Source organism: Ailuropoda melanoleuca, chromosome 12, assembly GCF_002007445.2.
Source record: "Ailuropoda melanoleuca isolate Jingjing chromosome 12, ASM200744v2, whole genome shotgun sequence".
NCBI lineage: Eukaryota > Metazoa > Chordata > Mammalia > Carnivora > Ursidae > Ailuropoda > Ailuropoda melanoleuca.
In genome coordinates, this window is record NC_048229.1 from 39,302,709 (window position 1) to 39,330,513 (window position 27,805).

Consider the following 27,805-nt stretch of genomic DNA (forward strand, 5'->3'; position numbering starts at 1 on the left):
AAAATAAATAAATAAAATTAAGGGTCATCAACTTCTGTAAAGGACCAGATAGTAAATATGCTAGGCTTTGTAGGCCTAAAGGCAAAATCAAATATATTATGTAGAGCTTATTTAACAAGAGAGAGAACAAATTTCCACAAACTTTTTAACTGACCAAATTCAAAACTTTATTTGTAGACATTGAAATCTAAAATTCATATAATTTTCACATGTCAAAATAGGCTCTCCTTTTGATATGTTTTCAATCACTGAAAAATGTTAAAACCAGTCTTAGTTCACAGGCCAAAAAAAAATAGGACACAAGCTGGATTTGGCCTGCTGGGTCAAAGTCTGCTGACCCCTGCTCAAGACTCAGAGACCATTATAGAGTACACTGAAACCAATCAATCTATCTATCTTGCCATTTTTCCACTCATGTGTCTGAAGAATATCTAAAGTATCAAATGTATAATTCTACCTAAACATTGGTCTCTTCCTTAACAAATCACTGTGTAAAGTGAAAAAGTACTATTTCTGCATCACAAGAATGCTCACGACAAAAAGCATACAAGGGGAGGTGTTGGCTATATGAAAATTAACTGTAGGAAGAGCATTTGATGAGTAACTAGGCTATATGAAAATTAACTGTAGGAAGAGCATTTGATGAGTAACTAGGAAAGGAGATCCATCCTCACGGTACCATCATTAACTGGGAAGAGAAGGCCTAGAGACCATTTACCTTCTCTAGGTAAATGTCTAAGTCACTATTTGGCAGGGCACTTCAGATGAAGTCATTCTATATCCTGAAAAACAAAAATGAAATTTCATAAAACAAAGAGAAAGCTCAAAATGACTTCTAGCTTGGCTTTAAGATGTGTAACTATAACAATGTTCTCCTCTCATTGCTCTTCTTTTGGAATACAGCAAAAATTGGAAGGAAAAGGGAAGCGCAACATAGCAGGCCTTTCCTGGAGCCCAGACAGGCTAAACAAGAACACACTTCCTCATCACTAGCAAGTCCCCATGATATGTATTAAACACACACTAATGGAATTATGAGAAAGACTGGAATACTGTTGACTCTTCCCTGTATCATAAGGAAAACTCACGTCCACTGAAGCCTGGGAATCTATGTTCACGGCAGTTTTCTGTCAACAGAGCTATAAAAATGCTGTCGATCTGCAATATGCAACCTGACCCCACGGAGCTGCCAAGGGGAAAATTCAAAGGAAGTAATCCTACTCTTGGTGCCTCCATATCATGTCTTCCCAGGACCCTGCCTTGGAGGCAATTCCAGCTCTAACATCGCCACAATAAACACAGGGTGGTACTTTTTAATTGTAACCTTCATTCTAGGTCTCAAATGTTCAACTTCCCTTTGAAAGCCATTTTTGTGCAACTAGCATTTCTATACAGTGTGGTTATAAGGTGCAATGACAGAGGCAGTGAAAGAAAACCCAGTACAAAAAATTCCAAGTGGAACTTACAACTGGGTCAAGAATGCACTACACTTAACGTACTCTATTCCTTCAATACGTTAAGCAGTAGGCTGGACAATACATGCAGGGTGCACTGATGAAGGCATGAACGGAACAAAAGCCATCCTTTAGAACAGTGGGCCACCGTGGTTAACTAGGGCCTCGAAGTCTTTCACAGGCACAGACTGAGTCACACGGGGATCTTGTCCACAGACAGATTCCTCAGCACCAGAACCGCAAAAATGAAGCTCTACCTTACCTAAAAATAAAAAAGCTCCACTAGGCCAATTCTGATTAGCCTCCGATTGGTCACAACAGAGCTGTGATGGAATCACTCGATCAGAGTACAACACAACTCACAGTCACAACTGACCATGGTCATAAAAAAGGCTCCGCCCCCACACAGTCCCAGGGGGCCTAATCCGGACCACTCAGGGCTTCCCCAGCGCGCGCGCGCGCGCGCACATACACACACTCTGAATCACACATACACTCTCATGAGCACATCCCACACCGACGCAGTCACACAATTGCGTGCGCACGCACACACACACAATCACCTTCCCCACAAAGGCCCGACGTTCCGGCTCCACCTGCTCAACAGGCGCCTGGAAAGCTCCAGACCTCCCGCGGTGAGCTCCTCCGGCACCCAGACCCGGGTCACTTCAACTCACCACACGGAAAACGGTGACCGCAAGCCTAGCGGAAAATGAACCGGAGGATGAGGTTCACTACCTCCCCCAGGGCCTGTGAGAAACGTAGCCCACTCTGGAAAAGCGCGGACGTTGACACAAACGGTCCCGAGAGCCGGTAGCTTGGACAGCCGGACTACTAACGCACCGCCCCGTAGACTCCTGGGAGCTCCGGCCCACGAGGGAGTGCGCAGGCGCAGACGCCTGATCCTTGGCCGGGGGTGAGGTTGGTAGGTCCTAGGGGCTCTGAGGAGGCGGGAACCCGGAGCTCGGACTGAGAGGGCAGAATAGGAAGCTGGTCCCGGAGGGGAGGGCAGGGAGGAAACAGGGAGTTCCAGCCGGGCCTGGTAATTCTGAGGAGGGAGCCGGAACCGAGCCCACGGTAACCAGACCCTCGGATCTGTGCGAGCGGGGCCTCGGGCGTGGTCCGTGGGCGTGACCCTGAGGGTGACAATCGAGTTTGACCTGAAGCGAGCTCTGCGCTGGGGGTGGGGATTGTCTGTTTTGACCCGAGGAAGCTCCATCGCTGGGAGCGGGGCCTCATACAGCGGGCGCTGTGTGTGTGTGTGTGTGCGCGTGTGCGCCCCGAATTGAGGCGGCCTCCTGTGCCCCACCTGCTGCGTTTTGGGTGCCTGCTACTCTGTGAGATGTTGGGACCGATTGTCTGTGAAAAGTGGACGGAGTTGTGTTGCTGCCTCGGGTTTCTCCTTATGTGTCTAATTTTAGATTAGGTGTGGGTCCTGCTTGATACTATAGGTAATTATGGAGAAGTGAAAGTGATTTTGTGACTTTGCCTGGAATTATGCAATGTGGTGTCTGAGGTTGTAAATGACATATGGGTACTGTGAGATGGTGGTTTTCTGAAGTAAGTTTGGTTGAATGTAACTGTGCATGTGTTTGTAACCTACTATTATTTGCGATGGCTTTGTGATTGAGAAACTATACCTGACCACTGTCTAGTGGGGTATTTAAGATTGATTATCTGAAGAGTGGTCGTTAAGCCTGCCTCCAAAATTGTACCTCAATAGCAATTTAGCAAATACAGGTATAAGTATTGGAAAGGAAGAGGTAAAATTTCATTTCCGAAATGGTAAGATTCATTACAGGGAAACATCATGTGAACTAAAACCAATGTGTTGAAATGAATAGTGTTCCATGAATAGCAAGCAGTAAAAAAACAATTTTTGCCCGTAACTAGTACTTTCAACAGTGATATATGAGTGAGGTTTTCTGCTTCTGGATGAAGTCAATGGCAGGGTCAATAGCTTCTTCAGGCATTCCAAGATAATAAAAAAGTATTTGGTATACTTTTAATCACAAGGCTAGTCTCATTTTAATAGTTAAAATAGTTTGCTAATTAAAACATTCACTGTAGCAGTCAATACTTTAGACTTCGTTTAGCATAGTATCCTCTCCCAGGGAACCTACTGAGTGGAAAGATCAATTTCTTTTCTAGTTCCATACCTGTACTACTAAAAAGTGTTGTTCAATAGTTAATCTTTAAATTAGCTATTAGTAAATTTATAATAAGTTAATTTTCAGTAATTAATTATGCTTATTAAGTCGTGTGATACAGGTGAATCAATAAAGATTAAGTAGAAGAGGGGCGCCTGGGTAGCGCAGTCGTTAAAGCGACTGCCTTCAGCTCAGGGCGTGATCCCGGCGTTCCAGGATCGAGTCCCACATCAGGCTCCTCGGCTAGGAGCCTGCTTCTTCCTCTCCCTCTCCCCTGCTGTGTTCCCTCTCTCGCTGGCTGTCTCTCTGTCACANAAAAAAAAAAAAAACTTAAAAAAAAAAAAAAAAAAAAAAAGATTAAGTAGAAGAACTTAAAGTTCAGATATTCTCAAGCATATAGGGTTATGTAATATATGATAGAGATGGCATTTCACATTAATTGAAAAAATATGGTTTACTTAATATGTAAACAAGAAAACAATTTAAAAAGCTTCACAAGTTAAAAACATTTTAATAGTCATATGAGCAACTAAAAAATTATTTGCAATTTAAAATAATTGTTAGTTTACTAAATAAAAAAGGAAGATAATATCAATTAGAAAATTAAAACATATGAGAAAAATAGACATACTATAAGAAGATGCCATCAAAAAATAAATAAAAGGAGCTTCTTCTCTCATAATAAGAAATGTGTAAGCTAGAATTACAATATATATCTGATAGGCAGAGATTAAAAATGTATTATCAACTGTATTCATCAGGGTGTAGGGAGGTATTCTCCTGTGCTGATACTAACAGTGTAAATTGGTAGAAAGTCCATGAAGAACTATTTGGAAATATATGATAAACCTGTCTTCCATGGTGGATGGAAGGTAGAGCTGCAGAGGGAAAAACACAATGTTCCCTCTCTCTCCAGCAACAACAGATTGCCCAGATCCATTCTAACTCACGAAGAGACTAGGTTTCTGGTGGTGAGGGAGCAGAATTTGCCTTTTTTCCCCACTAATCTTCACCCTTGATACATGTGGGTAAACAGAGTGGTGAAACAGTGAAAATTGATGCAGATTTAACTGAATTATTCTGGGAGATCTAAGTCAAATATGGTTTCACATGGCTCTTTGTATCCTCCCATCTCTGCCTTCTCAGGATTCTTCCCTTTTCCAAAAGAAAGGCTCAAAAGAGAAGGTTCATCTCTTGCAAATCTCAAAGCCATGCCTCAGGTGAGATGATGTTTCCTCTCTTTCTGAAATAAGTTGTTTTCAGGTGATACAAACATTTGCTTCCCTATCCTTAAATTTCCTGGATGTTGGCATTTGCTTCCATGAAACTGGTCTCCAGTAGGGCAAGCAAGTGGCCTAAGTACAATATGTAAGGAGTACTTTCAGGGCTGTGCATCCCTAAATTTTGCACCCTACGTTCCTCACCTGCCCCACCTAGTTGCAGACCTGTTCCCGGTTTTTCTTACTCCAACCAGATAAACATAAGCCTTTCCCACGTGTACCTTCTAGCTGTAGCCAATGTTTACATATTGACTTGGTATATTATTCATCATCTCCTTTCTTAGTCTTCTCACAAAAGTACTGCTGGAACAGAAATGTATTATTTTGATTTAAAAAGGACTATATTGCTTTACTGAATCTATCCATCTTTAATGAATCTATCTTGTCTAGACACTGATTTGAGATCTAAGTTGTGAGGAGTCAAGGAGCAACTTTGGAAAAACTTTGATCATCTCCAGTGACCTAGGTTTTGCAATGATACAATGGGAGGCAGAGTTGGTAAATCACATTATTAGTTTGTGGTAAGATGTCTTGTTGTGTGAGGTTTCCAAGAGAGAGATTTGCTTGCAAGCTTGTACAGAAAACTGTGATTTTGCATTCTCCCTCTGTGATCCTCCTGTGCATTTTATCCAGTTCTTCCAAATGGTGGCCAGCCAGTGAAAACCTTTACAGTATTTCAATGCTGTTACAGATTTTTCTTATCATTTTGGTTTCTTCTAATTTTTTACATGTGAGTACAGCAGAATGAAATGCATATGCTACTCCATTCTTAAAGCATTCTACTTTGAATCAAAGGTGGTACTTTTTTCCTGTTTTCATGTCTTTCAGAAAATTCCTCTTCATCTACCCATCTTCAAAATACTGGTTTTCCCCAGTTGCCAACTGGTTCTCTTCTCTTCACTGTCTCTTTTTCTCTATGCACAGATCCACTCTAAAGCTTATATTGATCTAATTCTAGTGACTCTCAAATACCTCTCTTCATCCTAGACTTCTGTTCAGAGTGTCAGAATCATATATCCAATCTCCAAAAGTTATGACCACCTGAATCCCCCATAGACACTTCAAGTACAGTTCCAAGGTCTACTTCATTACCTCCTTTGTTCCAGCTTATTCTTTCTTCTGCTTTCCATGTCCATTTTCTACTCTCAGCCTCTCCCCACTTGTTTATGCAGGTAACCCAAGAGCTCTGCCTCTTTTTTCCACTCTGCAACCAATTTATAACCAATTCTGTTGCAACCCATTATGCACTAACCAGTTTTCCCTTCTCTAGACCACTAATACCACCTTAATCTAGGAAACATCTCTAACAATGGCTACTTGTCTTTCCCACTTAACACACCTCAAGCCTTCCCCAGTCTTCAAGAGTATTGCCTCTGAAGTACAAATTTTATCAGATAACATATGTGCTATTTAACATTTCTCTATACTCCACAAAGCAGCAGACCAAGCAAAGGGCGTATGCATTAGAATGGAATGTACAAGACAGTATATTGAAAGGGAAGAAAATACTAACAGATTGCATTCAAGAGCAAATCATCAACTCTGTGGATTGCCATTAATGCTGACTTATAAATGAATATAAATATGTTGAGAGCATTCTCAGTACATTTTAAGACCACTGCTCTGTAGGAACAAATCTAGTATTATTCCATAAACATGCCCACTGCCTACCTCAATATATGTTTTTCTTCTTAAAGCTCAAAGACTTCCCTAACATACTGTGCCTTTTACGATTTCCTCAGTTTACCAGCTAATTTTCCTCTCCCGATGAATTTTAAAAGCTGATGCCATGTACAAAACAAATTCATTGTCAGGACAAAATTTTGATATCCTCAGTGAAGGCTTGGAATACAAAATGAAATTTTTCTTCACTTCATAGCACTTTCCTTTGTACATATTTCTGCCATTCATCTGTAATATCTGTAAGGTGTATGCATTTATATGTATGCCTCTCACTTAACCTGTAACTTGTCATGAGCAAGGCCAGGGTTTTATTCATTTTGGTCCACCAGGCAACCAGTTACATTTAATGCAAATAGTATGATCTTATATATTTTTAGTATGAGATAGTAAGTAAATACAGAATGTATTATCAGAGAGAATTTTCTACAATAAAAAACACAAAATAAGAAAACTAGTCCGACCAGTGAACATGGTCTCCAGTATCTAGTTCTCACTAGTTCCAATCACTTTAGGATGAACTAGAGTATGCCCTTACAGGGATCAGTGTCATTCAAGGATGTGACTGTGGACTTCACCCAGGAGGAGTGGCAGCACCTGGATCCTGCTCAGAAGGCCCTCTACAGGGATGTCATGTTGGAAAACTACTGCCACCTCATCTCTGTTGGTAAGGAAAATTCCTTGAATCTTGCAACATCATACATCTCCTTTCAAGAATTTCTAAAGCATATGGAACTTTGAATTTCAGAGATCAGAGGTGATGAATCTCTTTTTGTTAGCAGACAGTGTGATTATGTCCTCACTTGCCTAGTGCAAGGTATTAACTTGGTAAGATGTTAATGTGTACCTTGTCTGTCACCTTAGAGCTGTATCTTTCTCTTCCTTCAATAGTTTTGAAGCCCAAACAGCTTAGACCAAATCTCATTTTTTATTACCAGGGCTTCACATGACTAAGCCTGATATGATCCGCAAGTTGGAACAAGGAGAAGAACTATGGACAACAGAGAGAATGTTTCCAAGTCAGAGCTACCTTGGTGAGTCTGCACAGAAAAAATCCAGTGAACTCAGGTAGTTGACACCTTTGAATGTTTTGAGGGATCTATTTTTTAATTGTGGTAAAATACACATAACATAAAACTTACTATCTTAACCATTTTTAAGCATATAGTTCAGTGGCATTAAGTACATTTACATTGTGCAACTATCACCACCATCCATCTCCAGAACTCTTTTCATGTTGTAGAACAAAACTGTACTCATTAAAATATAACTCTCCATTACCTTCTCCCCCTAGCCTCTGGCAATCACCATTCTACTTTCTGTCTTTATGAATTTAACTACATAGGTACCTCATATAAGTGGAGTCAATGTGGTATTTGTCTTTTTTTGATTAGCTTTTTTCATGTAACATAAAGTCTTCAAGGTCTACCTGTATTGTAGTATATCCGAATTTCCTTCCTTCTTAAGGCTGAGTAATATTCCAATTGTATGTATATATCATATTTTGCTTATCTAATGGACACCTGAGTTGCTTTTAACTTTTGGCTACCACAAATAATGCTGCTATGAACATGTGTATACAAATATCTACTTGAGTCTTTGCTTTCAGCTTTTTTGGTATATACCCCGAAGGAGAATTGCTGGAACATTCAGTAATACTGTTTAATATTTTGAGGAACTGCCATACTGTTTTCCATAACGGCTACCCCATTTTACATTCCGGTAATACAAGAGTTCCAGTTTCTCCACATCCTCACCAACACCTGTTATTTTCTATTTTGGGTTTTTGGGTTTTTTTTAATAGTTGCAGTCTTATTAGGGATCTGTTTTTAAAGTCCTGAGATCTCTGATGTACCTATCTAAATTTTTATTTTGACTGTCACTCCTCATGTAAGTTCTTTCCTTGTTTGCCTTATTGTTTTCCATTAACCCATTAAGTTCCTTCAGGCCTCTTCCAAGTCAGTCCTCCCACGAGGACAATCACACTTGTGATTTCTACTAGCATAGATTAGTTTTGTCTATCCTAGACCTTTTTCATATCTATTTTCTTTAACTCAGCTTAATGTGTGAGAGATATACATGTTTTTACAGTAGTTTAAATGGTTTCTTTTAATTATAGAGTGGTATCCAATTGTATGAATATACCAGTTTGTTTATACATCTCTAGTTCATAGACATTTGAAATGTTCCAGTTTGGGGTCATTATGAATAAGGCTATTGTGAACATTCTTGTAAACATCTTTTTGTGGACATATGTTTTTGTTTCTCCTCAGTAAACACCTAGCAGGTGGTATCACTCATTCATTAGGCAGGTGTATATTTCACTTTTTTTTAGAAACTGTTAGCTTTTAAAAGTTACTGTACCATTTTAAACTTTTACCAGAAATGTGTGAGAATTTTGATCATCCCACATTCTCTTCTATGTTTGATGTTACCAGTATTTTCATTTTGGTCATACTGAAGGGTATGGTAGTATATCTTTGCAGTTTTAATTTAGATATCTCTTAATGACTGATGATGTTGAGAACTTTTTAAAGTACTTCTTCAGAGGTGCCTATTCAAATGTTCCGCCCATTTCTGTTGGGGGGTACTGTATTTTTTCCTCAAGTAGTAGGAATTCTTTACATATACTGGATAGAAATCTTGAGTTTGATATAGGTATTCTGAATATTTCCTCAGGTCTGTGGCTTGTCTATTTCAATGGTGTCTTTCAATAAGCACAAATTTTTTAACTCTGATGAAATCCAATTTATCATTATTTTCTTTTATAATTACTTCTTTGACCTCTCAAATATTTTCATTCTAGGTTGTGATGATAGTTTCCTATATTTTCTTCTAAAAATGTTATGAATATTTTGCTATTTTTATTAATTCTGTAGCCCATCTCATGTTAAGTTTGGTTTATGATGTGAGGTAAGGGCCGAAGGTCTATTTTCTTCCATATAGATATCAATTTCTCCCATCACTTGTTACATTGAACTAAACTGCTTGGTGATCTTTTCAAAAAATTGTTTGATTATATTTGTGTCAGTGTATTTTTAGACTATTCTTTCCTTTGCTGTGTTTTAAGTCCTATTACCAATACTATTTGGTCTTTGATTATTGGAAATTTCTAATAAGTCTCGAAGTCATAGTAAGTCTTCTAACTTTCTTCTTTTAAAAATTGCTGTAGCTATTCTGGGTCATTTTCTTTTTTAAATACATTTTAGAATCAACTTCTTGATCTCTTTAAACAAATGTGCTGGGATTTTTATTGGTGAGAACTAACATCTTAGCAGTGTTGAGTCTTCCAGATCATGACTGTATTATCTTTCTATTTTAGTTGTCTTCTCTACTTCCTGTAAGCAATGTTTTATTATTTTTAGTATAAAGGCCTTATACATATTTCATTATGTCTAATTTTTTTAATATTTTCATGCCCGTGTAAATAGTAGGATATTTAAAATTTCTTTTTCCAGTTTGTTGTTAATGTAGGTACCCATAATTGACTTTTATTTATGATTTTGCATACTTCTACTTATTGTATTCTATTTATTACTTAAGTTTCATTGTTGCTGCTGTTGTCCCTTGTTTGTTTTGGTATATTCCTTTAGTTTTTGGCATACAAAACATGCTTTGTAGAAAAGAGATATTTTACTTCTACACTTGTATATGTTATTGCTTTCATTTCTTTTTCTTACTCTGTTGTACTGATTAGAATCTGCAGTACAATGTTGAATAGAAGTGGTGAGCGTCAGCATTCTTATCAGGTCACTAAATTTAGAAGGAAGACATTTAATATTTCATTCTTGAGCCTAATATTAACTGTAGGCTTTTCCTAAGTGCTCTTTATTAAATTCTGGAAGTTCTTTTCCTAGTTTTCTGCTTGTTTTAATTATGAATGTTGATTTTAACATGCTTTTTCTAAATCTGTTGAGATGAGCATATTATCTTCTTTAATCTATTACTATATGTATGATGTTAATTATTTTGAATTTTAAACCAAATTTGGACTCCTGGGATGAGCCCCAGTTGGACAACATGTATTATTCTGCTTCTAGATTACTAATATTGATTTGCTAATTTTTTAGTAAGTTTTTATGAATGATTTTACCAAGGATAGTGGTCTGTAGTTTTCTTGTAATGTCCTTGAAAAGTTTTGTATCAGAATTGTGTCAGCAATATCAAACAGGGGTGTTCCCTCTTCATCATTTTCTTATAGGATTTGTGTAATATTGGTATTACTGCTTCCTTGAATGTTTGATGAAAATCATTATTAAGCCATTTGGGCCTACATTTTTATAATTCAAGACTTCTGCTTCCAGCCCTGAGGAAGTAACAGAGTCTGGAATTACACTCCTACAGGAAACAACAAGAAAACTGGACAAAAGTATTTTTAGATATTGAACAACAGGCAGCACAGGCCTGGATTCCTGAGAGAAGAGAAACAAATGAAATGAGCCCTACCTCATCCCAGGCTTTCATCTGAAGGCAGCTTCCAGACTGCAGTACAGAGAAAGGAATCCAAAAAGAACCTCACAATTTTACTGACTTGAGGAGGTTGACATAGGCATTCAAGGAGATTGAGGTGGCTAAAATTTCCAGGACATACTTCCCAAAAGAAGTGAGCTATGCAGAAAGAGAGTTCCCCAAATCTGGAAAAGGTTCTCCTTGAGTCTTTGGCTAAATATAAGCCTGCAGGTGTATAGGTGAAACTCTGTGAGACTAGACAAAGACATGTTCTAAGGAAAATACAACTACCATGGTGTTGTAACATGAACAATTCCCATAGCCTACTGAACAAAGAATCATTTTATTTCTCTCTAGCGAGAATGGAGACAACTTGTTGCTACATAGGATGTTAGATAGCAAGGAGCCCAATGCGGGGCTTGATCCCACTGGGATCAAGACCTGAGCTGAAGGCAGACACTTAACCAACTGAGCCACCCAGGTGCCCAGTAGCTACACTTCTTGCACGTGAATGGCAAGTTCTTTTCTGAAGGGAGGTCCTGTGGGCAACTCTATGGCTGCCACGGAATGCCAGTAGAAGGACAATACTCTTTATATGAAAATACAACATGTCTTAAACTCAACAACATTAAACTGATAATGTCTGATATCCAATAAAAATTATTAAAAATATGAAGAAGAAGGAAAATATGACCTATACACAGGGGAACAAATCAGTCAATTGGAAAAAAAAAAAAAAAACTAAGTCAATAAACTCAGACCTAAAAAAGGTAGAGGTGGAATTTGCAGACAAGGATGCTAAAAGAGTCATTATAAATGACCTCAATATCATAAAGGATGTAAAGCAAAAATGAACATAATGAGGCAAGATAGCAAAGATAGAAATAACCAAATGAAACATCTAAAGACGACTATTTAATATCTGAAATGAAAAGGAAGACCCAACTATGTGATATATATATATATAAATATTAAATATAGAGACACAGGAAGGTGAAACATAAAAAAAATGAAAATATATATCATACTGTCTTGTGGTTGCCACAATGTGAGGATGAAATTAACACCCTACTCCACTCACCCAAAATTTGACTTCAGATGTCAAGACTAAAATCTGACATAATCAGGCTTTCTGGAAAGAGCAAGAAAGATTCCCAGGCTGGTCCTAAAATGGCTTGTGAGTGCTAGGGGGTGTATCTGGCTTTCGTGTTTATTGTGGTTGGGGGGTAGGTCAGGTGAGGGTTCTACATGTGGGCTAGTGATTGCATAGTTTAAACTTCCTGCCAGCACCAACAGAAAGAGCATACAAGCTCTCTTATGGGCTTGCCCAGAGTGGGGCAAGAGGGTAAAAAAGAAGGGCAGCTCTAGGAAGTTGTAAGCAGTAAGACCTCAAAAATGGAATCAGACTCTGTTACACATGCAAACACTAAGCATAAGAAAATGGGAGTGGCTATACATCCAAGTAGATTTCAGAATACAGAATATTACAGTGATAAGGAAGGACACTTCATCAGAAGTCATAACAGTTCTAACAGAGCTTCAAAATACATCATGTTTCTCAGCTTTTTATGATTATCACTCCCCTAGAGAGTATTTTTAGAGATTTTTTTCTAATTGCCCCCCATTAAATTTCAATACCATAATCTATGTTCTGTTGCCATTTGGAGGCCCACAGACTATTGTAATACCTGAGAAACTTTTTTTCATTTCCCCAGAATAAGTTTTGCTCCCTTGGGAGAAACCCCCAGTGAGAATTCATGAAATATATGAAACAAAACTGATAGACCTGAAAGGAGCAATCTAATCGTAGCTTGAGATATAAACACCTCTCACTCAGTAATTGAGAGAAGAAAGAAAACAATAAGACTATGGAATGCTTGAAAACACTATTAATCATTTGTATCTAGTTCATCTTTATAGACTGTTTTACATGGAACATTCACCAAGATAGACCCTATATGCTGGGTCGTAAAACAATTATCAACAAATTGAAAAGAACTGAAATCATAATATGGACTCTGACCACAACAGAATTACATTTGATCCTTGAACAACACAGGTTTGAATAGTGCAGGTCCACTTAATACATGGATTTTTTTATAAGTACAGTACTGTAAATATATTTTCCTTATGATTTTTAAATAACATTTTCTTTTTCCTAGCTTGCTTTATTCTAAGAATACAGTACATAATACATATAACATACAAAGTATGTGCTGACTGTTTATGTTATTGGTCAACAGTAGGCCATTGGCAGTTAAGTTTGTGGGTGACTTAAATATTATTTATGAATTTTCAACTGTGTAGTGGGTCAGTGTCCCAACCCTACATTGTTCAAGGGTCAACTGTAATTCAATTAAAATATCTCTACGTATAAAAGTAATGTAATGTTGTATGTCAACTATACTTCAGTTAAAAAAAATGTATCTCTAAATTTTCCAAACATTAGGAAATTAATCACCACATTTCCAAATAACAGAAATCAGAGAAGAAATCATAAAGTAAATTTAAAGATACTTTGAACTGAATGATAATTAAAACAGTATATCAAAAGTTGTGGGATGCAACTAAAGCAGCATTTTAATTTTTTATCCTTTTAAATCAGGGATCTAAACTGTCACCCTTAGTAACTAGAAAAAGAAAAAGAAATTAAATTCAATGTTAGTAAGAGGAGGGGCACCTGGCTGGCTCAGTCGGAAGAGCATGCAACTCTTGATCTTGGGGTCAGGAGTTGGAGCCCCACATTGGATGTAGAGATTACTTAAATAAACTTGAAAAGTTTTTTATAAAAAATTAGTAAAAGGAAAAAATAAAGACTAAAGCAAAAATCAGTGAAATATGTAACAGAAGAATAATAGAGAACAATGAGTGAAGCCAAAAGCTAATTCATTAAAATAGTTTGTAAAATTAATAAACCATAGCTAATATGGTTAATAATAATTTTATACTAATAAAAAATAGAAGGGGCGCCTGGGTGGCTCAGTTGTTAAGTGTCTGCCTTTGGCTCAGAGCGTGATCCCAGCGTTCTGGGATCAAGCCCCGCATCAGGCTCCCCCACTGGGAGCCTGCTTCTTCCTCTCCCACTCCCCCTGCTTGTGTTCCCTCTCTAGCTGGCTGTCTCTCTCTGTCAAATAAATAAATAAAATCTTAAAAAAAAATAGAAGACACAAATTACCAATATTAAAAAATTAAAGAGGCTGCATCAATACATATCCTACAGACATTAAAAGGACAATTAGGGAATAAACAAATAATTTTATGTCAATAAATAGGGAAGAGAGGACACTCCCCCACTCATTTTATAAGGCCAGCATTATCCACAACCATAGGCACTATAAAGATAAAAAAATTACACACCAACATCCTTCATGAAGCTAGAAATAAATCTATAATAAAATATTATAAAACAGAACCTAGCAATATTTTAAAAGGGTAAAACCTCATGACTAAAAAGAGTTTATCCCAGGAAAGCGAAGATGATGTGATATTCAAAAATCAGGGGCACAGTTGATTAAGTGTCCAACTCTTGGTTTCGGCTCAGGTTGTGATCCCAGGGTTTTGAAACTGAGCCCCACGTCCCTCTGTGCTCAGTGCGAAGTCCGCTTGATATTCTGTCTCCCTCTGCCCTTCATGCCCATGTTCTGTCTTTCTCAATCAATAAATAAATCTTTAAAAAATCAATCTGTGTAATTCCCCATAAAAAGGTGAAAAGGTGGGGCGCCTGGGTGGCATAGCGGTTAAGTGTCTGCCTTCGGCTCAGGGCATGATCCTGGCGTTATGGGATCGAGCCCCACATCAGGCTCCTCTGATATGAGCCTGCTTCTTCCTCTCCCACTCCCCCTGCTTGTGTTCCCTCTCTCGCTGGCTGTCTCTATCTCTGTCGAATAAATAAATAAAATCTTAAAAAAAAAAAAGGTGAAAAGGCGTCTAAAACCAATACACCCAAATGTAACTAGAAAAAAATTAAGGAGTAAAATCATGAAAGTATCTCAGTAGACATGGGAAAATAATTAAATTCAGTTCCTATTATAAAGCCTTAGAACAGATTAGCAATCAAAGGGAATTTCATTGGCTTCATTAAGGGTATCTTTGAAAAACCTTATAGCCACCATCATACTCAAGGTAGAAAGCCTGGGTGCTTTTCCTCTGAGATCAAAACCAGAAAAGATGCCCACTATCACCACTTCTATTTTAAACATCGTACTAGACACAAGTCAGTACAAGAAAGCAAGAAAAAGAAACCAAAAGGCTACTAATTAGAAAGGGAACTATCTTAAAAAGAGGGGGGGGGGAACTATCTTCATTTGTAGATGACATGATTATGTCCCTAATAAATCCTAAGGAATCTAAAAAGAACTGTTAGAACTAATAAGTAAATTAGCATATTCACAGAGTTCTTGTTTTAGAGCAAATTTGAAGAAATTTTGTCCAGTATTTCTACAATTATTTTTTAAATAATTTTAACCTATTCTTTGTAGAGTTTATTAAGGAATTTAATTTTTTTTTAAGTTTGGGTAATTTCTGTTAACCAGACTTCCAAAGTAGTGATTCTTCATTCTCTTATGTTCCTATGCTGTTAAACACATCCAATGAATTTTGTATTTAAGATACAAGGTTTTTAAAGTTTGCATTTCCTTATCTCTTCTGAATTCTCCATCTCTTCACCCATATTTCCATCTTTTCTTCTAGATTTTGTAAACATATTTATTATAATTATTTTAAATTCCTTATCTTGTAATTTTAATGTAGAGGACACATACCAGTCTGATTCTGTTGACTGTTTTTTATCTTCTCTATTAGTGATATTTTCCTATTTCTTCTCAGGAAAACCTTGTAGATAATATGTTGTCAAGATGCTGGATCCTTTTTTCTTACTCTGAAGATTGCTGAGTTTTCACCCAGAAGGCAGTTAAGTTACTGGTAGCTCACGATTCCTTTTTAAAATTGCTTTTATGTTTCTTAGATGATATCTATTTCGGTTTCAGTTTTGCCTTTAGGTTTTATGGTACTTCTCTTAGTCCTAGGATTCAGCCTTTACTCCTATACATGGCCATTCTGGGGTTTCAGTAGAAAGATCAAAGGTTCCTCTCACCAGGTTCCTCTGACTTGGCACAGGACTGGTATTAAAAACTATTTTTCCAGAGCTAAACAGCTGCTGAAAGCTTTAATCAGTTCTTCCAGTGCTCCAGCTTTCTTTTTCCTTTTTTGCTTCTTGCAGTCTTGCCCTGCAGATGCAGTTAACCAAGGTTTTGAGGAGAGGTTTATGCTAATTTGGGGGTTCTTCTATGACTTTTCCATTCTCAGATTTTGTCCTAAGATTTTTTCCTCAATTTGTTCTAGTAGCCCTGAACTTGATCTCAGATTTTTCTGCACAGGATGACTCCTGCTTTCTCCCAGTGATCTATCTATCCCTTGTGTGCTGCACAAACTACCAGGGCCCACAATGGAAAACCTGGATACATTACATAATGTGGTTTCTTTCTTTTCAAATGTTTTATCTACTTCAGTTTCTGCCTGCTTTTGATCACTCTTTAGTGCTTTAAAAACAAGTTGGTCTTTTACAGCTAGTCCATAGTTTATCATTGTTATCAGCTGGAAGGTGGTTTTGATACTAACCTCTTTGCCATTATCAGAATCTGGATGTCTAGGTCAGCAATTTCTCAAACTTTTTAGTTTTGGACTTGTTAATATTCTTAAAATTATTAAGGATTAAAAGAACTTTGTGCATATGTGTGTGTGTACCCTATTAGAAGTTAAAACAAAACATGTTTACTATGCATAAATTTATTTTAACACAATATAAAAATAACAAACTTATTACATGTTGACATAAGATCACATTTTTACAAAAAATAAATATTTCCCAAAAGAAAAACAATAGTGACAAAAGTGGAGTTGTTACATAATTGATTTATGTAATAATAGCTGATTTTCACATCGGATTCTGTATTCAGTTTGTTGCAAAATGTTGTTTGAATCGAAATATGCGAAGAAAACCTTCCTTCATGCATTATATATAGTTTGAATGAAAAATATTTATTTTTTTAAAGATTTTATTTATTTGTCAAAGAGAGAGAAATAGAGAGGGAGCACACGCAGGGGAGGGAGCCGCAGGCAGAGAGAGAAGCAGGCTCCTCCTGAGCAGGGAGCCTGATGCGGGACTCCATCCCAGGACCCTGGGATTATGACCTGAGCCGAAAGCAGACGCTTAACCGACTGAGCCACCCAGGTGTCCCTGAATGAAAAATACTTTAAGAGCCTTTTTAGATTGTCATAGATGTTCTTCATTAATACTACACCCAAATGTAACAATTGGTAATTCCTGAACAGTTAGTTGCAATGTAGAATCTGAAACCATAACAATGAACTTTTGTACACTGATACATAAAAGCCAATGGTCTACTTAAGTGGATATTTTACCCATGCATTTTTTGGTAATATTATATATTAATCATTTGGAAAGTAATTGTTCAGTGACATCTAACATCTTCCAAATTTTGACATGTTCCCATATACAATATTAATTTAAAAAATACCAAAGGCCACATTTGTTAATATCGTCAGAAATGTCATCAGAAAAGTCTAGGTATTGGGAAGCTGACAAGCTCATAGTAGCAAATACAAGCTTTCCAACATAATGACCTTTACTTGAACACTTGAATTTTATCATTGGTTATAAATGGTTATAAATATTAGTAGATGTTTTCCTTGAATTAACATGCTCACATTGTTCAAGAAAATGTCTACCAGAGGGATGCCTGGGTGGCTCAGTTGGTTAAGTGTCGGCCTTCAGCTTAGGTCCTGGGATCAAGTCCTGCGTCTGGCTCCTTGCTCGACGGGGAGCCGACTTCTCCCTCTACCTGCCACCACCCTGCTTGTGCTCTCTCTCTGACAAATAAATAAAATCTTTAAAAAAAAAAGAAAAAGAAAATGTCTACCAGATACCCACATCTGAATAATGATCTGAATAATGTCTACCAGATACCCACATCTGAATAATGATCTCCCTCTACCTGCCACCACCCTGCTTGTGCTCTCTCTCTGACAAATAAATAAAATCTTTAAAAAAAAAAAGAAAATGTCTACCAGATACCCACATCTGAATAATGATTTTTACTCTCAAGTAAAAATGCTGTTCTAGGGAGCCTGGGTGGCTTAGTTAAGTGTCTGCCTTCGGCTTGGGTCATGATCCCAGGATCGTGGGATTGAGTCCCGCATTGGGCTCCCTGCCCAGTGGGGAGTCTGCTTCTCCTTCTCGCTCTGCCTCTCCCCCCTGCTCGTGCTCTCTCTCTCAAATAAATAAATAAAATCTGAAAAAAAATGCTGTTCTACAAAAAGGATATATCCCCTGCTTTTTGAAACTTCATGTTATGCCACTCTGTTTTTATTAAGGACCTCCATTAGTACCTGTTTTCACTAACCAAAAGAAATCCAAAGAGGAGTTTTGCTTTTACAAATCAAGGTGAAAAGCAAAAATACCACTCAGCGTTTGTTTTGCAGCGAGCTGTAGAGGCACTGCCAAGCTCCTTCCCCAGAACTACACTCATCATCTCAGCATCAAACTGCCATAGCTTTGAGCATCTGTGTTTTATCTCAACTTATTTTGCACATCCGTTAGCAAGATGTGTCTGAAAGCTGAAGAGAGGTTATTTTTTGGATCTGGGAATAAGCTCAAAAATTTTTCTGTATAAATTAATGGTAATTGCTTCTTCACTCTATGCCGTTTCAGCTTATGAAAGGTTTCACAGGAACATTCTGTTTTTTGGGTACAGCAGAAGGGAATGGAGGGCCCTGTATTCAGTTCTCAACTCAAATAATTACACCAGCACTTTTCCTCACAAAATATTATACTCTGGTGTGCAACAGAATTGCTTTATGCATACATCTTTAATCATCACACAGAATATTGAAAATATGTGTACTCAAGAGTGGAGAGCTAATAAAATTAATGATTTTTTTCCTGCTCTATCAAAAATAGTCTTACATGAAGCCTTTTTTCTTATGGATTAGAAATATAGTGATTGCTATTATAGATTGGTGCCAGTGTGTTCATTTATGCTGATGTGCCAGCATTTTACCCACTGTCTTAACCATATTTCTTATTTTCTATATTTTATGATGTTTTGACAACTTTAGAGGGCCTTGCTGCCTGGGGAGAGATTGCCCCTCCCAGAGCTAGCTAATTCATAGAGACAGTAAACAACCTGTTGGTAAGCCCACATTTCATATAAAAACCAACCAATCCCAAGTCCATACCCTCAACTACCTCCTTTACCTAACTCAAACACACCAAGCCAACATTTCCCGTGCCCTAAATCACCCAGGGCCAGGTAGCATACAACTAAAGACCACCCCTATAACCCGTAGCCTCCAACACTGTTAAAAAAGCCAGGCCTAAACTGTTTCCCCTGCCCTGCTTTGCTTTTCCCATGCAAGCAAGTCCCCAAAAAGGCTCTGGCATAGGCTTTCCCCCCCTCTCCTTTCTACCTCCTGACCACCCCTGCTGCTTCTACATGTGGCCCTGCAAAGCATGGTATGTCCCCTCCTCTTGGGAAATGTACTGAAAATCTTCTAATGGCATTAGCCTATGTCATCAGTCACTTTCATAAATTAAAATTCCATAAGTACAAGGGAGACACATAGACAAATGGAGTGTTGTTATTAACAAAAATAGTTTTGATTTTATGGACTACCTCTCCCCCTCCTCGCCTCCCACATAAGGATCTCATGTACTAAGGTCCATGAATCACACTTTGGGAACTGCTGATTTAGGCCTTTCTTGTTTTTCATGTCTTTAACATTTCAGTCCTCTTTTTTCTTTTGTTCAGTCTCCTATTTATAGGCATTCTTAAGTCTATCCAAAAATTTATCCAAAATCTAGTATTTCTTCCTCTTAGTTTTCATTTTCTTTCCTTTCTTTCCCTGTGCAATGTCTTAACTGTTTCTTGCAGTCGGACTCACATCCTATTCTTACCATGACACCTGCCATCAGGTTTCAAAATCCATATGCTGTGGACCTAAGATAATTTTGGTATCACTTTTTTTCAATAAATTTATTTCCAATAAGTCTCTGTGTTCCGTATCATAGTGCTCAGATGCCTGATACCTACCCACCTTGATTTGGGTAAAAAAACACTAACTCATTTTAATCCTATTTCCTTGAGTGCCTTTTTACATCTTCATTGCTTTTCCTCCCTCCTTTATTGCCTAGGAAAATATTTATTGAATAAATTGATTTTATTTCAGTGGTCTCTCATTGGTATCCTTAAAGGCTCTTTCTTCATCTTCAGTTCTTGCCTTTATAAAAGTCCTATAAGTTGGGGCACCTGGGTGGTGCAGTCGATTAAGCATCTGACTCTTGGTTTCCATTCAGGTCACTCAGGTTTTGGTCTCTGGTTGTAGGGTCAAGCCTTGTGTCAGGCTCTACACTGAGTACAGAGTCTGCTTGGGATTCTCTCACCCTCTCCCTCTGCATACCCTCCCCCCAACTTGCACATCCGTGCATTCTCTCTCTCTTAAAAAAAAAAAAGTCCTGTAAACTATAACAATCTGATCCATTCTCAAGTTGTGGTTTTCTTGTTTTATGTGAATGGCTTTCAAATAGACATTTTCAGCCCACTTCTCCCACTTGAACTCTAGTGTATATTTTGATCTGCCTACAATAATACAACAATCAGTTGTGTCATCCTTTTGATTATTGACGTAGAAATAATAGTCATTGTCTTTACCTTATCCTTACTTATTTCTATTTCCTTTTTCCCCCATAGTCAGCCCCTTGTTTTTTGTTTTTTGTTTTTTGTTTTAAGATTTTATTTATTTGACAGAGAGAGAGGTAGCGAGAGAGGGAACACAAGCAGGGGGAGTGGGAGAGGGAGAAGCAGGCTTCCCGCTGAGCAGTGGAGCCTGACGCAGGGCTCCATCCCAGGACCCTGGGATCGTTACCTGAGCTGAGGGCAGACGCTTAACGACTGAGCCACCCAGGCACCCCCATAGTCAGCCCCTTGTAGTAGCAGGTTGATTCCATCATCTTTGCTATACTTAATTATCTCTCACAATTTGTGTTATCTTTACATCCTCTCATATCCTCATTTGCTACTGACCTCTTCCAAAATGAGAGCATATTGTTTCAGTAACTGCTATAATTACTATTTGGATTTGCCATGATTTTTACCCAGTTATTTCAGATTATATTGTCAGTATACCAAAAAGATATCACTTATTATATGAAATTTAAGTCCCTTCTTTTTCAAGGGCTGACAGAAAAATGTCCCATCTGGTCATTCCCAATTTTTTTCTCTGCTCATCTCATTGTTCTAGTCTCCCAGATGTACTCCATACAATGGATTTTATTCCTCACAACTGACCCTTTCACTATATGACAGCTGCTACATACCCATATAGATACTTGCAAAGTTAGCCTACTACAAGTTAAAGAGTACAGTAGTATACACAAGACCACCCTCACTTCTGACACCAACTGTAAGTTCAGGGGTCCCCAAGACTAGTGCTAGTATCAACAATATGCTATAAGGACTCATGGAACGTACTGAAAGCTATAATACTCAAGAGTTATGGTTTATTACAGAAGAAAAAATACAGATTAGAATCAGCCAAGCACAAAGGGCAGAGTCCAGGAAAGTACCAAACATGAAGCTTCTAGTAGATCTCTCTCTGTAGAATCATGGACAGCATTACCTTGCTGGTGTGACAATACATACAGAATATTGCCATCCAGGGAAGCATCACCTGAGCCCATTGTCCAGAGTTTATAAGGAGGCTCCATGACATAGTTTTCAGCCCCTTAAAAGATCAAGCTGATACTGTGTAACCCAAAGCACCCACCCTAAATCACACTGGTTGGTGTGGCTCAAAGACCTCACCCTAAATTACATTGCGATTTTCTGGCTGGCCAAAGGCTCCCAGGCAACCAAATACATATACAAAGGGCTTAGCGATTACTTCCCAGGAGCCAAAGGCAAATGTCAGATGTCTCTTTGGGCAAAGTTATATTCTTAACTATACAATACTACATATCATGTAGCTAAAAGATCAAGTTTTCTCTGTGAAATGTTCCTTGACTACTCCAGACCATGTCACTTCTTTTTTTGCTGCATTCATATTCTGCTTATGTCTAAATTGTAAACAGACGCATGCTCTGGTATGATCAAGCTTCTCTCCCCATCCAATTAACAGTTTCCCCAAATAAGGTTCTCTATTTTCCTTACCGGAGTTTGTAATAGAGGCTAGATATTCAGTAGTTACCAATCTTTGATATCATGCAAGGAAAACATCTTTCTCATCCATTCCGAACTTAATGATAAGTTCTTTTAAATATACATGCCAAGATCACATTCCTATATCTCAGATAACCATGTGTTAACATATACTCAGAAGATAGTCAATAAAATATTGGCATCCAAGAGCATAAGTTTTAGTTGGGAAAGCAATATTATCAAATTGAGCATTTTACATGTAATATTCATATAAAAATAGCAGGTTGTTGAAAGAGTTCTTGAAATCAACGGTCCAGATTATAATTATAATCTTATTTCAGACAAATTAGACATGAAAGTATAAAAATAATATATGAAGGCTTTTGGATAAATTGAATAGTAGAATGTCTCTGAAGGTAGTTGAGATTCTTAGATGATGTAACTCCAGTTACTAATAAGATTAATTTTAGTGTGTTCTAGAACTGCACATAAATGGAATTGTATAATATATACTCTTTTGCATAAAGCTTTCACTCTGAAAAATGAGATTCATTTCTTTCCATTGTGTATCAGATTTTTTCCTTTTTTATTGGTACTACTGCATTGTGTACATATGGGACACAATATTACCATTTACCTTTTGATGGATACTTGGGCAGTTACCAGTTAAGGGCTATTGTAAATAAGACACAAGTCAAGGGTAAGATGAATCCATATTTAAAATTACCCTACTAGACATGGGTGGTAGTAAGGTAACAATAATCAGGTATAGCCAAAAATTATAAGAAAAATAATAGAGTCAAAAGAAAGAAAGAAAAATAATAGTCAATCAGTGCTGTAAGCATACAGTTGAAGAATGTAGGCCTTCACATCCCCCATAGGGAATAGCGGAGTTAAGGTATGTTACTGCATTGGGAGAAAAACTTAAACCCACCCTTCCTTTTTTTTTTTTCCTAAGATTTTATTTATTTGACACAGAGAGAGACAGCCAGCGAGAGAGGGAACACAGGCAGGGGGAGTGGGAGAGGAAGAAGCAGGCTCCCAGCAGAGGAGCCTGATGTTGGGCTCAATCCCAGGACTCTGGGATCACGCCCTGAGCCGAAGGCAGATGCTTAACGACTGAGCCACCCAGGCACCCCTTAAACCCACCCTTCCTAAAAACTGAAAAAGTAATTCAGCAAATGAAAGGAGGAAAAGTTAGAACTGATGGTCAGGAGAATTTAGTTATTGACCATCTCTGGAAGAATAAATTGATGGTAACAGCATTCAGAATACAACAGTGATTATATTCATGTTTCAAGTATGCCTTCTTCTCTGGTTTATTTTATAATTCCTTTTTTTTAAGATTTTGTTTATTTATTTGAGAGAGAGTGAGAAAGAGTGGGATGGGATGGGGTGCAGGGAGAGGTAGAGGGAAAGAGAGAAGCAGACTCCCTGCTGATCAGGAAGCTGGATGTGGGGCTTGATCCCAGGACCCTGAGATCATGACCTGAGCTGAAGGCAGATGCTTAACCAACTGAGCCACCCAGGTGTCCCTATTTTACAATTCCTAATGGAAATAGGTTTCCCAAAGTCTTCCCTTTCAAGAGAAAATAAGTTGTGTGGAGAGTTAGGGCCTAGGCTGTAAACGGTGTTTCTTTCAACACTAAGAAATGAGTGCTTGAGGGGCACCTGGGTGGCTCAGTGGTTAGGCGTCTGCCTTTGGCTCAGGTCATGATCCCAGCGTTCTAGGATTGAGCCCTGCATCGGGCTCCCAGCTCAGCGGGAAGCCTGCTTCTCCCTCTCCCACCCCACTTGCTTGTGTTCCCTCTCTCGCTGCCTCTCTCTCTCTGTCAAATAAATAAATAACATCTTTTAAAAAGTAAAAAGAAAAGAAGAAGAAATGAGTGCTTGAGAAGGTTCATTTGCCATGGATGGGTTACATGCAAGTAAGGAAGAAACAAATGGAAGTATTTTATAACACATATTTAGGCATGAGGGAATAATATTTAGGCTTTCATTTCTACCTGAACATTTCCCTTGCTTACTGGTTAGTACCCTTAATAAGCTCACTACATTATTTCTGAATCTGCCCATTCCAAGAACAATCCCACTTTCATCATCCTTTGTCTTCTGTTTACTTGTCCTTGTGTTTATTATACCTGCTCAATGTAGCTTATATTTACAATATGCCAAAGATATGAGTGTTCTTTTCTTATGCCAATTTTTCCTCATTTTAACTGTGTAGCAGGATTTGTGTTTATATCATATGAATTTTCCCTACCAAGAGGTAATTTATTTTGGCCTTTGTGTAGACCACAATTGAGGCAGACAGTTGTACAATGGGTTGTTTGTATATACATCCAATCCATAACATATATGTGAAAACTTACAGTATTGTTATTCTTTTCTAGAAGAAGATGGAAAAGCTGAAGATGTTTTAGTGAAGTTCAAAGAATACCAAGACAGGCACTCTAAATCAGTCATATTCATTAACCACAAAAGACTAATTAAAGAAAGAAGTAATATTTTTGGGAAAACACTTACTGTAGGCAAGAACCGTATTATTTCAAAAACAATGCTATGTGAATATAAGCCTGATGGAAAGGTTTTAAAAAATATTTCGGAATTAGTCAGTAGAAATATAAGCCCTATAAGGGAGAAGTTTGGTGAGAGTAATGGATGGGAGAAATCATTCCTCAATACTAAAAATGAAAAAATGCATACTACAGTGAATCTCTATAAACAAACAGAAAGGAGTCTGAGTGGTAAACAAGAGCTTATTCAGCATCAGAAGGTTCAAATTCATGAGCAATCATTAGATCATAATGAATGTGAAAAATCCTTCCTTATGAAAGGAATGTTATTTACACATACTAGAGCCCACAGAGGAGAAAAACCCTAAATACAATAAAGATGGAATAGCCTTANATGAATACAATAAAGATGGAATAACCTTAATCGAAAAGTCAAATCTCAGTGCCCATTCACAAACTCTTATTGAGAAGAAACCCCATGCATACAGCAAATATGGGAAGTTCCTCTGCAGAAAGTCTATTTTTATTGTGCATCAGAGATCTCAAACAGAAGAGAAACCCTTTCAATGTCCTTACTGTGGGAATAGCTTTAGAAGGAAGTCATATCTCATTGAACATCAACGAATTCACACAGGTGAGAAACCTTATGTTTGCAATCAATGTGGAAAAGCTTTCCGTCAAAAGACAGCCCTCACTCTTCATGAGAAAACACATATAGAGGGGAAGCCCTACATCTGTATGGATTGTGGGAAGTCCTTCCGCCAGAAGGCAACTCTCACTAGACATCACAAAACACATACAGGGGAGAAAGCCTATGAATGTACTCAGTGTGGAAGTGCTTTTAGAAAGAAGTCATACCTCATTGATCATCAGAGAACTCACACAGGAGAGAAACCATATCAATGTAATGAATGTGGGAAGGCATTTATCCAGAAGACAACCCTCACTGTACATCAGAGAACTCACACAGGAGAGAAACCCTATATTTGCGGTGAATGTGGGAAGTCCTTCTGCCAAAAGACAACCCTCACTCTCCATCAAAGAATTCATACTGGGGAAAAACCCTATATTTGTAATGAATGTGGAAAGTCCTTCCGCCAGAAGGCAATCCTCACTGTTCATCAGAGAATACATACAGGAGAGAAATCCAATGGATGTCCTCAGTGTGGGAAAGCCTTTAGTAGGAAATCAAACCTCATTCGCCACCAGAAAACTCACACAGGAGAGAAACCATATGAATGTAGAGAATGTGGGAAGTTCTTCAGTTGTAAGTCAAACCTCATAGTACATCAAAAAACTCACAAGGTAGAAACCATGGGAATTCAGTAAAGGATATGACTTTTTTGGTAAAAGCTTTTGAAGTCATAGTAAACCCTGTACATGATATAGCTCACAAATATAATAATATTCAACCGTTTAAGGTACTATTCCACAAATTTACCTACTGTTTGTGAGCCTATATAACACACAAAGAATAACTGGACAAATGACAATAGTCGTTGAAAATACAACCCTAAATTTTTTATTATTAGATTCAGTAGGCATAAACTTCCTCTGTCAAGTTTCTACAAACATTTAAAATTGCTTAAAATCTACAAACATTTAAAATTTCAATACATACCTTTTATTTTCAATTTCAATACATACCTTGTTGTGACCCAGTCATAACCAGTTGACCAACTGGTAGTTGTCCATGGACCACATTGTGAGCAGAAGTGTTTTAAAAGAAAGGAAGTGTGAACTGTATTTCTCATTGCAAATATGAAACAAAAATTAGTTGTTACCTCCTCAAAATTTACCACAGTTCTGACTTCTAACATTATAAATTTGGTTTTGCATATTATGAACCTTTATATAAATTGGATTATACATCATGTATTCTTTTATATATGGCTTGTTTCATTCATCATTATGTCTGTAAAACTCATCATTAGTGCATGCGGCAGAAATTCATTTATTTCTATTCTATATAGAATTCCATCATATGATTAAATTGCAATTTATCCAATCTACTGTTGATGGACTTTTTCATTGTTTACAGCTTAGGGTTATAATAAATAATGCCTCTGTGAACATATTTGTTGTTCGGTGTACATACATTCATTTCTCTTGTGTTTACACTAGGAATGGAATTGCTGGGTCCTACAGCATATGTACGTTTGGTCAGCTTTGGTAGATACTACCAAACAACACAGAACTTTCACAGCGTGAAATAATTCACTCTTAAGGAAAACAACTGTGAATATTACTGATAGGCTGATGTTTCTAACCAGAGAATTCATGCTAGAGGGAAACTCTTCAAATATAAAAACTGATAATCCAATTATAATGCATGTACAAAGGCTTTTAGCCACAGCCCAAACTGTAATTTAATACCAAAAAAATGTAATAAATGTGAGATTGCCTCTAGGCACAAAAATGCCATATTTGAAATCCAAAAGTCATGCTAAGAAAAGGAAGGCTCCTAGCATGCTTCCTTGCATTAGAGAGTTCTAACTGGAGAAAAATCCTGAGTGCAGTAAAGGGAACAGGGGATAATAACTTTTACCTATGGCCTATATCTTGCTGGATGTAGAAAAATGATGAATATGGAAAAGCTTATAGTCATAGTTCAAATCATACACAACACCATGGGATTCACATTGGATGGGAACTCTTTAAATGAAATAATCATAAGGGGTGCTTGGGTGGCTCAGTCAGTTGAGCATCCAACTCTTGATTTTGGCTCAGGTCATGGTCTCAGGGTTGTGAGATCAAGCCCTGTGTCAGGCTCCACCCTCAGGATCCTGCTTGGGATTTCTTTCTCCCTCTCCCTCTCCCCCTCTGCACAACCCCCAATACACGTGCTGTCTCTCTCTAAAAAAAAAAAAAAATGAGCATAAGAATAACTTTAGCCATAGTTCACTCCTTATACAACATCAAAAAATTTATACTAAAGAAAGGGAAATTTTAAAAGGGAATAGATGAGGCTTGGAACTCTAACTCTGGGGAAAGCTGCTTTCAGGAAGAAGTCTAACCATACTGAGATCATAATGCTTAGAGAGTCTACATGTAGGCACCTGA

General features: G+C 37.7%; 2 protein-coding genes across 6 annotated transcripts in view; one reads left to right on the plus strand and one right to left on the minus strand.

The window, feature by feature from the left end:
- ZNF529 (zinc finger protein 529) overlaps positions 1–2,267 on the minus strand; it is a 53,753-nt gene extending 51,486 nt beyond the window's left edge. For 4 of the 5 annotated variants that reach the window (XM_034638328.1, XM_034638332.1, XM_019801429.2 and 1 more), the window contains exon 1: positions 2,132–2,267. The gene's annotated coding sequence lies outside the window, so the exon portion shown is untranslated. The remainder of the gene's footprint in view (positions 1–2,131) is intronic. The other variant, XM_019801432.2, reaches the window with a different exon arrangement.
- ZNF382 (zinc finger protein 382) lies at positions 2,238–26,750 on the plus strand. Its single transcript, XM_019801436.2, is given in 6 exon segments — positions 2,238–2,375; positions 4,751–4,824; positions 7,105–7,231; positions 7,503–7,598; positions 24,620–25,104; positions 25,106–26,750. Coding segments are annotated over 5 exon segments (1,683 nt in total). The 5' UTR covers positions 2,238–2,375; positions 4,751–4,815; the 3' UTR covers positions 26,072–26,750.
- Positions 26,751–27,805: the final 1,055 nt, after the last annotated feature.